Source organism: Rhinoderma darwinii, chromosome 11 (genome assembly GCF_050947455.1).
Source record: "Rhinoderma darwinii isolate aRhiDar2 chromosome 11, aRhiDar2.hap1, whole genome shotgun sequence".
NCBI lineage: Eukaryota > Metazoa > Chordata > Amphibia > Anura > Rhinodermatidae > Rhinoderma > Rhinoderma darwinii.
Genome location: NC_134697.1, coordinates 78028750 through 78041372, shown reverse-complemented (window position 1 = coordinate 78041372; position 12623 = coordinate 78028750). Strand labels below are relative to the sequence as shown.

Below are 12623 nucleotides of genomic sequence, written 5' to 3'. Positions count from 1 at the left end.
GATTGCTCAATGTAACTTCTGTTGAGTACTCAAATATTCCCCTGGGGGTTTCACGCCACCTTCTCTCTCAGACAGTCTTTCTGCCACACTTGATCCAGGGGAGAGCACACTGCTTGGCTCTTAAAGGTCTAAACTCTCAGGCGACATGTATGGCGTCAGAGGACTCATTTAAGGCCCTTGCTGGGGTCTACTTACCAGAACAATTCCATGTGTTCCCGCTTTAGTGTTCCAGTTCTGTCCTAGACTTGACTTTGACTTGTGACCCATGACTATGTATTATTCTCGAATATGTCTGCCTGCCAGTGTCCAACAACCTCACCTTTTTCCTTCATACTAAAATGTGCTTATTTGGGTTATATGGAGAAAATACTGTCCAATTTTTAAAACATAGCCAACACAATTTCCAACATACTGAAATATTGAGTTTAGTATAAGAAAGTATAGACATGTCAAAAGATAAGAAAATGCATTTTCTCTCTTAAAAAGTAGTTTTTATTTTCTGTTACAAATAAGGAAAAGTAGAAATTACAGTTCTCAAGACACCAGCCATAGTACAAAGGCGAAATTATTGGCCTTCCGAATTATCCACCGTCAGAGCTGGTCGTCACGAATGAATCTGTTGCCTTCTGAATGCTTCCCATAGTAAATGTAGCGGCATTTCCCTGCAACCCCTAAAACAAAAAAGTAAAGAATGGTGTTCATTTCGAATTGTAATCATATTAAATATATTAATTCCACCACTCAGGGTACAATGTAAACATATATTTAGATAGGTATTACCCTCTTACAATTTTATATATAATATGTTGGAGTAATTCACACTAGGTGTACACCACCAATTATCGATATATGAACAAAGGAACGGGGAGTGGGAAAAGTAGTGTGTTACATCAATGTTAAAAATAAAAAATACTTTATTGAATAATTATTAAAAACAATGTTAGATGAAAAATTTTTTTGACGTTGTGCCAAAGTCCCCTAGATTGGCACACTGAGACAATATTATGTCTAAATTAATTGCTTCGTTTTATTAAAGATATATGTGTCTAGCCTCCCCCTGTATATGTGCGAGGAGGCTCTGCAATAGTCCCTGATCCAGAGATTAAACTTTAATCTCTGGATCAGGGACTATTGCAGAGCCTCCTCGCACATATACAGGGGGAGGCTAGACACATATATCTTTAATAAAACGAAGCAATTAATTTAGACATAATATTGTCTCAGTGTGCCAATCTAGGGGACTTTGGCACAACGTCAAAAAATTTTTTCATCTAACATTGTTTTTAATAATTATTCAATAAAGTATTTTTTATTTTTAACATTGATGTAACACACTACTTTTCCCACTCCCCGTTCCTTTGTTCATACAATGTAAACATACTGTACATTTGAAATACTTTCTATAAGCATTGTATGGATAGAGTCAGAGTGGTATTTTAACATTCTGCTTCACCAAGCTTCATCAGCTGTTTGAAAAATCTCAATTAACATAATTTAATACTCTATGCCATACCTTCAACATAGAACATAAAGGAGGGTATGTATTCATTTTGAATTTGTCGTAAAAGTTGCACCCACGGCCTGACAAATTTAACAAAATTTATGCCAGAGACTGGTAAAAATGATGGCCCAAACCGTAACGATAGTTGACGTAGATTTGACTCTCTTGCGCATGGACAGCCATAGATGTGCCTAATTTAATAAGAGACATGCACCGCTTAATAAATTTGGTGCATTTAACTCTAACTTTCTTTAGATTAAAACTGGCGTATAAAACACAGTCTTAATAAATTCCCTCCGGAGTTTTATAAATAACTTAAAATCAGACCCCTCTTTCAATCCTCTGACGTTTTGTCAATTGAAGCAAACTTAACAGTCATCGAGAGCATTTCCCAACCACACCAACCTTTGCTTGAATTTGGTTAATGACTCCAATTTCTAATGAAACTAATTCAATTCAATATTGCGATATGCTAGCAAAAACCTTGACAGGCTGCAACCTACATCACAACCACTGGGTGGCCACACACAGACACTTATAGCATAGACATTTCGTGACAGAGATCTGTGAAATCATGTTTTTTTAAAGCTGGTCTTCTTGCACCCCACATATTAGGATATGTTGAGATATGAGGTAAAAAAGGACACCACTCTTTCTCCATGTCAAAAGGCCTATGGCACATATATGACCTCCCAGGTGATAAGAAATCCGATCAATTCCTTTCCTGGGATAAAGAGCTAGAATGTGTTATTTCCAACCCACAATGAAAATATGTTCTAAAATATATCTCCAACACTTCTTGCTTTGATACTTACTATGAATTAAAGTAAAAACGATACTGAGATGGTACTTTACATCGGAAAGTTTTAATTGTTTTCAGGTACAGATGTTGGCGACAATGCGACCACCCTTCATATTTTCTGGCAATGTCCCAGATTTCTCACTTTATGGTCCAGTATTTTTTCTTTAATAAGTAAAATTACTAATAACCCAATGACATATTTCCCAACATCAGAATTACTGTTTATAAATATAGAAACTTTACCCCCCAGGATTGCAGAATAGCACACATACTGTAAGCTACCTAAATCGCAATTCGAGAACTTGGAAAAGCACAACCATATCCTCCATTGAGGACATCATACGTACATATGGTCACTATAACTCAGTCCAATGATAGCCTTTAAAGATAATAAAGTACTCTTATTTGGAAAAACTTGGAATTGTTAAACCAATTTTTATTGGAAAAAAGATCACAGACAACAATAATCACTATTTTTACACTCTAGACTGAGATTGGGATAATGTCTTCTTTTCCGAAATACTGATATTGTGTTATTTCCATCTAGAGAATGTACCTATTTTGTATCCTAAAGTCCGTACATCATACAGATGTAGCCAAGTTTATCTCGACTCTGATAACTTGCTGCAGCATGATATCACACCAAAGCCATCAAGTTAAAGGATCTTGCCAATGTGTATTTAATGCATTAAGAGTCAAGATTAAGATGGCTACATCTCTATATGACCGTTCTCCATTCTACAGGCAAACTTTTTCAATCACATTCGGTTGCTATTCCATTATAATGTAATTCATTAGCAAAGTTGTACACTAGCGGCTGCTTTGCTTACCCTGTAGGCACAATTTTCTCGTACCACTGACATATTCATAAAATACAGATGTAGCCATCTTTACCTTGACTTCTAACGCACTAAATACACACAGTGACAAGATCCTTTATCTTGAGTTTTTCAATTACTTTTCAATGGCTTTTGTTGTGTGATATCACGCTGCAGCAAGTTATCAGAGTCAAGATAATGATGTCTACATCCGTATGTAACCCGTAAACCTTTAATAAAAATGTATTGTTGAAAAAAAAAAACACCTGCTCAATGTGTAGGCCCCCCACATTCTCCCAAAACAGATCTGATGTCGCATAGATTCCACAAGACTTTAGAAGGTACCCTGTGGTATCTGGCACCAAGACGTTAGCTGCAGATCCTTTAAGACCTTTAAGCTCCGATGTGTGGGGCTTTCATGGATCGGACTTGTTTTTTATAGCACATACCAAAGATGCTCAATCAGATTGAGATTCGGAGGCCAAGTCAACACCTTGAAATCTTAGTTTCGGAATGGTTTGAAGACCATAACAATTTTTGAAATGTGGCAGGAAGAATTATTCTGATGAAAGAGGCCACTGCTATTAGGGAATACCGTTACCTTGAAGGGGTGTACTTGGTCTGCAACGGTGTAAAGGTAGGCAGTACGGATGAATGCCAGGACCCAAGTTATCCCAGACCATCCCACCAATCTAGCCAGCTGGCTTTCTTCCTATAGTGAATGCTAGTGCCATCACTTCCCCCAAATAAGCAATGCACACACATGATGTAAAAAAAAAAAAAAACACAAGATACATTCATACACCTTCTTCCATTGCTCCATGGTCCAGTTCTGAGACTCACATTCCTATTGTAGGCACATTTGGCGGAGGACTGGAGTCGGAATAGGCATTCTGACCGTTCTGCACTACTGTAGCTGCAGCAAGCTGCGATGCACTCTGTTCTGACACCTTTCTATAATAGCCAGCATTCAATTTTTAAGCAATTTGTGCTACAATACCTCTTCTGTGGGATTGGACCAGATGTTCTAGCCCTCAGTCCTCACGCGCATTAATGAGCCATAGGCGTCCAAGACCATGTCATCGGTTCACCAGTAAAACTTCCTAGGAACACTTTTGCTGGTACTAACCACTGCGTATCTGGAACACCTCACAAGACCTGCCGTTTTGGAAATGCCGTGACCGTTGTTTAGCCATCACAATTTGGCCGTTGTTAAAGTCGCTCAGATCCTTACACTTGCCCATTTTTCCTATTTCCATCACATCAACTTCAAGAACTGACTGTTCACATGCTCCCTAATATATCTCAGCCTGAACAGGTGCCATTGTAATAAGATAATCAATGTTATTTACTTCACCTGTCAGTGATTTTAATGTTATGGCTGATCGGTGTATGTATACTAAAAAAAATTCTAATTCAGTTCCTAAGTTAAGTACACTAATAAACATGCACACAAAGATCCAAACATAATGATCCCTGAGATCTCAGCTCAAGGACCAAACTGGAACAACATAAAATGTGCAAAAGTATGACGAGTACACACAAAATGGTATCTTCAATTTAGATACTATACATTTATGGCATTCAATTGGATAAATGTCGGATTAGTAGGGGTCTAACTGATGGATCTCCTACCAATTATAAAAATGAAGGGAGTTAATACCTGTGCTTGGCTTAACTCAGGAGAAAGGAGATCCATCCTCCAGCTTAAAAAGAAAAAAAAAAAAGACTATACATTCCTGCGTTCTGGTTCCCTGCTTTTCAGTATCCAAAATGTCTCAGACTTTCCTATGGTGATCTTCTTTGAAAGTCTGAGATACTCCCTCATCCCCACCACTGCCCTCCGATGACCCAACCCTGATAACATCGGGCCACTGTGTTGGCGCTGTGTCCAAGAGTGTCGATGTCATGAGCGCTGGTCGTGAAGGGGTTGGGGGCGTTTCTCAGACTTTCAGGAGATCTCCATAAAAAAAAGTATGAGACAACGGTTGCCATTTTGGATACCTGAATACAGAGGGCCAAAATGAAGGAAAGTATTGTCAATTTTGGGTACTGGAACGCAGAAAAGGAGACCGGATCATTCTGGAGCGGGGCAGAAGGTATAGTTAATTTTCGGGTCGCTTTATGTGGTAAATGATGGGAAGAAAACATAATATTCCAAGGCTGTAAACCCACATCTATACAGTGCGACGATCAAGGAGCAATATAATTGCCTTATTTTTGCCTTCCATTAACACCTGTTGAAAACAGCAATAAACTTTGATGCATTCTTGAAAAAAGTGTAAATTATTGATGACATATCACTAGCACATAACGATGTGATGTAATATCGCTAGGACTTGCAATCACTTTGTAATCAGTGGGGTCCAACTGAGGGACTCGTTTCAATCCTGAGAATGAAGGAGCCACTAGTCAGTTTTTCCTTTGCACAGTGGTCCTGGCCACCCGGCTGTTCAGGGAACTGCAGCACAGCCCTATTCATTTTAATTTTATTTTCAAAGTAATTGATTGAATTACAACATAATTCGGAAATACAATAGGCTTCATTTTAATTTTAAAGGGGACACAGCACTAAACCAGGGTTGCAGCCCCATCAATCTCAGAATTGTAGGGGTCCTGTAGTCGGTCCCCCAACAATCACAAAGTGATGGCATGAAAAAGGGTTTGTGTGATAGGAATAATCCTACAAGGACGTTACTAAAGACGTTTACAGTGTAAGTAGAATACTCCTGGTCACTTCCCATAGCACTTTACCTTCTCAAAAATATGGGTATATTATACATTGTCTTGTTTTATCTCAACTACTCGAACTTTATGAGTGCATTGTTATTCTGCACTAGTTTACACTATATTTATAATTATATATATTACAAATAACTAAGAACAAAGCAAAAATTAGGGACAAGTCATACTTTTCAAGTGTGCGATGTATAGCAGGACAGTCCTTTATTCTGGACGCTGACCCTCTGCCTCTTCCCCCTTTTTTCTCAGTACCAATGGTCCTGAGAGTCAAGGAGGATCATAATGACTATAATGACTCAGTACATACAGCAAGCATTATACCAAGTATCTAGAAGTGCCAGCATCACTCATAGAGAGTCTGCCAACTGCTTAGTGAGTGTGGCAGGAGCAGAAATATGGAGGGGTAAGTTTGTGGGCCCCCTGTCTTACACTTTGTATTTGGGGGCTAAACGGACATTGTTTATAGAGGGGCTGTGTATAACACTGAACATGAGGGTTTAGGTGCTTTTTTTCTAACTTCAAGCAGGCTTTCATGTGTCTTTTACTGAGGAGAGGCTTCTTTCTTGCCACTCTGACATAAAGCTAGAGATTGGGGGAGTGCTGTAGTGATGGTCGACCTTCTGGAAGTTTCCCCCATCTGCACACAGGATAATTGGAGCTCAGACAGAGTGAACATTTAGTTCTTGGTCACCTCTATTACCAAGGCCCTTCTCCTTTGACTACTTAGTTAGGTGGGGCGACCAGCTCTAGGAAGAGTCATGGTAATTCCAAACGTCTTACATTTAAGAGTTATGGAGGCCATTGTGCTCTTGGGTACTTTCAGTGCAGCAGAAATTTATTTGTACCCTTCTCCAGATCTGTGCCTCCACACAATCCTGTCTCTGAGCTCTACAGGCAGTTCTTTCCCCCTCATGGCTTGGTTTTTGCTCTGATATGCATTGTCAGCTGTGAGACCTATATAGACAGGGGTGTGTCTTTCAAAATCATGTCCAATCAAATGAATTTACCACAGGTGGACTCCAATCAAGGTGTAGAAACATTTCAGAGATGATCTAGAGAAATGGGAGGCCCCCAAATCTAAATTTCAACTGTCATAGCAAAAGGTCTGTATACTTATGTCTCTGCGAAATTAGAGGGAAAAACATAAATTTTTTTATTTCAACACAAGATCTCAACATAAAGTGTGAAAAAAATGAAAGGGTCTGAAGACTTTCCGAATGCACTGTATGTATAAGCTGTAGCAGTGTCCCTGTGAATGTCACTGTAATGGTGGTGGTAGTGGCGGTTGCCACATTTTAGGTAGACCCCAAGGACAATTGCAGCATTTGAAGTGGTTTCAAAATACTTGGTACCATAAAAATACATTTATGTAATGTTTGAGTACATATTAGGGAACTTTTTTCTTGCGCTGGTGTTCTTTTTTTATGTCTACCCCATTGTCTATACAAACCTGTTTAAGAAATAAAAACACGGTGCTCCATAGTAAAGAAACCCTTTGGTAAGTTGGGACAAAGGGAGATATAACTGCTCAACGGGGCGAGATGTAATAACAGGCACAACACTGTACAGTAGTCTTGAGCAGTTTAGGACCAGCTTCATCTCCTTCTTGGCCGGTTGTGCATAGAAGCATCCGCAATAAGTAGTATAAATAAAGTAAAAAAAATAAGGATATCTGGGTACTATTAAATGAAGGACATAGACTGAAATCCGTTTAAACCTGTTCGGTTTTGAAACGCGTTGCCCTATGAATTAAAACGGATTAAACGGATTCCAGTCTATGTCCTTCATCTAGCAGTGCCCAGAAATCCATGTTTTTTTAAAACCTTTATTTATGCTACCCATTGCCTGTACAGTCCATGTTCTAGTGTGTGTCATTTATAAATGTGCATGTATATGTGTCTGTATATAGAATATGTGTACATAAACTCTTAGGGGGCGATTTATTACGACTGTGCCAGTCTTAAAAAGGACATGTCATCTGCCCAAGATAATGCAGCTGACATCTCAGATAAATTGGCGGCACCTCACAGATTCTGGCACTTTATTTTTCTTTTAGCCACCACCGTTTCTGAGATATTGGTGCCGTTAGTTTTGGCACCTGATATGCAAATGAGGCCTTTGACTGTCAAGTGGGCAGTTAACACCACTCACTTAGCAATGGGAAGGGAACCTTGTTGCCTTGACGCCATCAGAGTGGACAACGTCATAGTAGCTCATTTACTCACTGTCACCCGTGCTGATGATGGCAGGCCTGCTCGGACGATGTCAGCTATGATTTGATGGTGTCAGAGCGGCAAGGTTAACTCTCCCACTTGACTGTCAAAGGCCTCATTTGCATATCTGGTGCCAATCTAAAGGCACCAATACCAACAGTGGGGGCTAGAAGAAAAAAGCTTTTCTACTTTCCATAAAAGCCAGAGGTTCAATTACAAAAAGATGTGATATAAGAAGCAGCAGCCTCGTATTTATCATAGACCTGTCTCCGTTACAAATGCACTAAACCTCTAAATACGAACATAACAGTAGGAAACAATTACTTTCAAAATCAAAGAAGTCGGAAGAAGCAAGGAACCGCATATCAAAAGGAGTTAAGAGTAGAAAATCATTGATTGACTTTGAATAAAGGAATACTACGCAGAGTCACCAAGCAAGTTATAGTATAGCTATAATCGGAAGAGACACTGTCAAAAATATAGACAGGACAGGAGCTGTGCACAGTGACAGAAAGCAGAACATCTGACAAAGATACTGGTGCCAGTATTCGCTTGCACCAATCACATCCCTAACAAGAGGTGACAATGCTTGCCAGCGCCAGTGTCTTGAAGTTCTCTCATCACAACTCTCTCAGACTCTCTTCGTTACAAATATCTTCATTACAGACAATGGTGCTGGGAGGCTGCTGCGGAGGAGACTTGCTAACAAGTTCAAATCGAGCTGTGCAAATTGGACATTAACTGTCCCCGATTCACTTGTCAGGGAGGCGCACTTGATAGGGATAAAAACGCATACAAATTTTTAGTGGCCAGATTATGAGCAATTCACAGGGCTTGAAATTGGATAGCACAAGGTTGATATAAGAAACCCATCATCTAAGGATTACTTATAACTATCTATCTAATGCTCTTGTGATAAAGATGTAGCCAAATATTGCATATTGGTCATAATTTTCTAATCTTAAAAGGGTTTCTCTGGGATTTGATGAATTTTTGAAAAAGAAAATAAAGTTGCTCCTGATCGCCATAAAAAGAAGTGGCTTACTAAAATCAGAATTGAATTGTGGGTGGCGATTTAAAGAGCCATACAGTATCTAAGCTTATTTGCATGCCTGTTCTTGCAAGTAGCTTTGCAAAGCAACAGTCTTCTTTTAAAGGAAACCTCCCCTTTTTAAAAAAAATTCACAACATTGCACGAGTAAAGTCTACATTCAATAGTTAAAATTCAGAGCTTACTGTTTAGAGGTCACAGAATTGTTTCAGATTTTCGGTGCAGATAATTCCCTCACAAATGCAGTACAAGTACGTTATGGTGTTTTGCATTACTGTTCATAGGGTGGCTGAGATTAACAGCCACCCTCCAGCACTAACGGCCGGGACTGACGACCGGGAATGACGACCGGGACCAAACGGTTGGGGGCTCCCTTTGTCCTGTGCCCATCAGCCCCAGCATCCTGATCGCCGGGGCTCATGGTTTTATACTGACCGCTCTGGGCCTAGAAAAAGGTATGCCCTAACAGATGGCAATGCATTTTACATGCGCATACAATAATATAATGTACATTGTAATTTTAAAAAAAAGTAAAATTATATCGAATTTACGATTAGAAAAAGTATTATAATGCAAAGCAAAAAAATACAAGCAAAACAATTTGTTTTACAAATAAAACGTTTCAAATAAATCATGTTTATTAAATAAAAGTCAATTAACTATAAAAGAAAAACATCTCCATATTCACTGTATGACCCGTACTATAAAGTTCTATTTAGTTGACTCAAATTGCTATGTAGTTTTAAATATAAAAAAGTTGTTGCTGACAAAATGCAAGACAGAGGCAAAAATAAAAATATTTTTTTGATCCAAAAATTGGTTTTCTCCTTAATGTCTATTTTAGTAATTACGTGCAATCCCCATTAAGTAACAATTCTGAATGAACTGAGTTCTCGATGTGCCGTTTCCCTGTTATTCTTCTTAGAAATTCATCAATAATTCGTCAACGGGGCTTTACTATTTCCCTTCCCTTACACAGTCTCACTCTGTCAGCAGTGATTGCACAGTGTCAGAATGTGCCGGAACACACCACCAACTGGTTACACCCATATGTCAATTTATTCACAAATTTCTAGGAGGAATAACTGAGCAACTTAGAGTTTTAAAAAAAGGTGCTCCGGAATTATTTCAAGTGGAATACAATTATTTACTAAAACAGACATGGCAAAAGAGGTGAATGGTCCTTTTTAAGGAGTTAAAACAGAACCAGAGTATTTCCTTCCAGGACATATCCACAACCTTGCTACCTAACAGAATAGGAACTCACAAGCTCTTCTTCCATTCAGCCATGGTTTCCATAGCTTGTACCATTCCCTATATTGCAATTCCTATATATACAAAACTAAAGTATTTGTAGATTAAAAAGTGAATTAAAAACATGCCGACAACTAAGCGGATTAAGAGAACGGAAATGTATTTGAAAGAATTCTTTAAAAAGTTGTCATATTTGTCATAAGTTGTTATCTACCCCAAAATCAATTGTAAAATGTGTGCTAATAAAAAAAACAAAAATCTAAATTGGATGAAGGGAAAGCAAAAATATTATATGCAAAAAAAATAAAAAATGATTTCATATTATCTAAAGGGTTTGATTAGCTAATATTTTGTGTATTGACCTTGAGGGGATAGTTGATGAAGTAGCTGCAATGGACGGGCCTCAGGTATATGCCAGTCAGTTCTTATTGGAGCGGTTTAACGGGAAACTTTGAAACCTTAGTGACTGGAGGTGGTGTGAAAGATGTAAGTGTGATTCAGCTGTCACCTTACATTCTCATTAGATGTTTGCCCGCTTTCAGGATAGATGACAGATTCGGCAGGAGGGGGCGCAGGATGGCTTAGAACACTACACTTGCCCTACGAATAAAATATGGGTTTTATGATATGTTTAAACATTAATACACTGCTACGTTAAAAATATGATTCTGTCTCGGAGCGGAATGCATGGTATTTTTTAGCGATCAGGCAGTACAAGAAGACCATGCCACTATGGCACCCCACCGACTGAGGCTAAAGTCCAGATAATCTCTTTCTATTTTCCCAGAACGATGCTCACTGTGACAATACTGGCAGCAACAAGAAAAACGGGAGTTCTCATTGTGACAGTACATGAGAAATCAATGATGACATGACATGAATGGAGGGGGGTGAGGTGTAAAGGGAGGAATCTCCGGGGACACGTCACACACACCACAGGCCACACAATTACATTGATGTGGACATACAAACAAGGATAAGTTGTTACTAGCAGAGTCTAACAGGGATATGAAATGCAGTCAAGCAATTACACAGCTGGAGTGCAGAATATGTGCAACAACAGATAAGCATTTGTAACCCACCAGATGCTAAAGAGGTCACTAACGTGTAATGGACCAGTCTGTGAATAAAACGGTTAACCCTCTTATTACTATAATAGCAATTCCTCCAACAGTGGACGACTCGCCAATAACTCATCCCACCGGAATAGCAAACTCCTAAGACAATATACAGGATAATGCAAAATACAACATCTTTATTAGATACAATATAAAATACATAATATGAAATGGAACGACAAAGCCATGATACAAGGATCCCCACACGTAAATACGAAAAACCTCCTATAGAAAGAAATACATGGTAAATACGGCAAAGTACAAGTGCCTGAACAATCAATGCAGCAGCCCTATACTGATGAGTGTCGAGTTAGGGAAAACAATGAAACTAGACAGGTAAAAAGGAGGACAGAATACAGACCAAAGAGGGGGACTCTGATCCCCAACACGTGTTTCGCCACCTGCTTCGTCCGGGGGTTTTCATGTATTGCACTGTTATTTCATTACTGTATGAATGGAACTGGTATTGGTATTATTTGAGTACTGTATGGTGGTATTTACGTAGGCACTGTGTTATTATTTTTGCAGGGTATGACTGTAATGCATTTTTTTTTTTAAGGCAACTGTAATTTTTGCAACAAAACTAAATCTAACCAGCATCTAACATGACAAGTCTCATTGACGGCAATGATATATGTATATTTGTAGCCCATTTGTCTATACACATCCATTGCTAGATTAATTATAACCCTCATTGCCATTCGTCAATAAATAAGCATCTAGCCTTTTTTTTAAATGCTGACATAGTATCGGCCATCTTGGGGAAGGGCATTCCATAGCATGATCACTCTAACTGTAAAGAACTCTTTCCTATATTGATGTCTGAAATGTTTTTCTTACACATGTAATAAATGTCCCCTGGTCCTTTGTAAAATCCTTGGAAAGAATAAATCATGTGCTAATACTTTGTATTAACCACACACATTTATGAATGTAGGGCATCTTTTCTCCAAGCTAAACAAGCCCAATTTTTCGAGACTCTTATTATAAAAGAGACCTCCCATCCCCTTAAATGATCCAGTCACACGCCTTTCAAACTTCTCCAGTTCTCCGATATGCTTTTTACAATGTGGAGCCCAAAACTGAATCCCACGTTCGAGATGTGGTCTTACAAGGGGCTTATA

The 12623-nt window shown here is 38.8% G+C and overlaps 1 protein-coding gene across 1 annotated transcript in view; it reads right to left on the bottom strand.

The window, feature by feature from the left end:
* Positions 1 to 469: 469 nt before the first annotated feature.
* The window catches only part of LRMDA (leucine rich melanocyte differentiation associated), an 834718-nt gene continuing 822564 nt past the window's right edge, over positions 470 to 12623 (bottom strand). The window contains exon 7 of the mRNA XM_075842829.1: positions 470 to 671. Coding sequence (XP_075698944.1) covers positions 592 to 671 — 80 coding nt within the window. The 3' untranslated portion in view covers positions 470 to 591. The remainder of the gene's footprint in view (positions 672 to 12623) is intronic.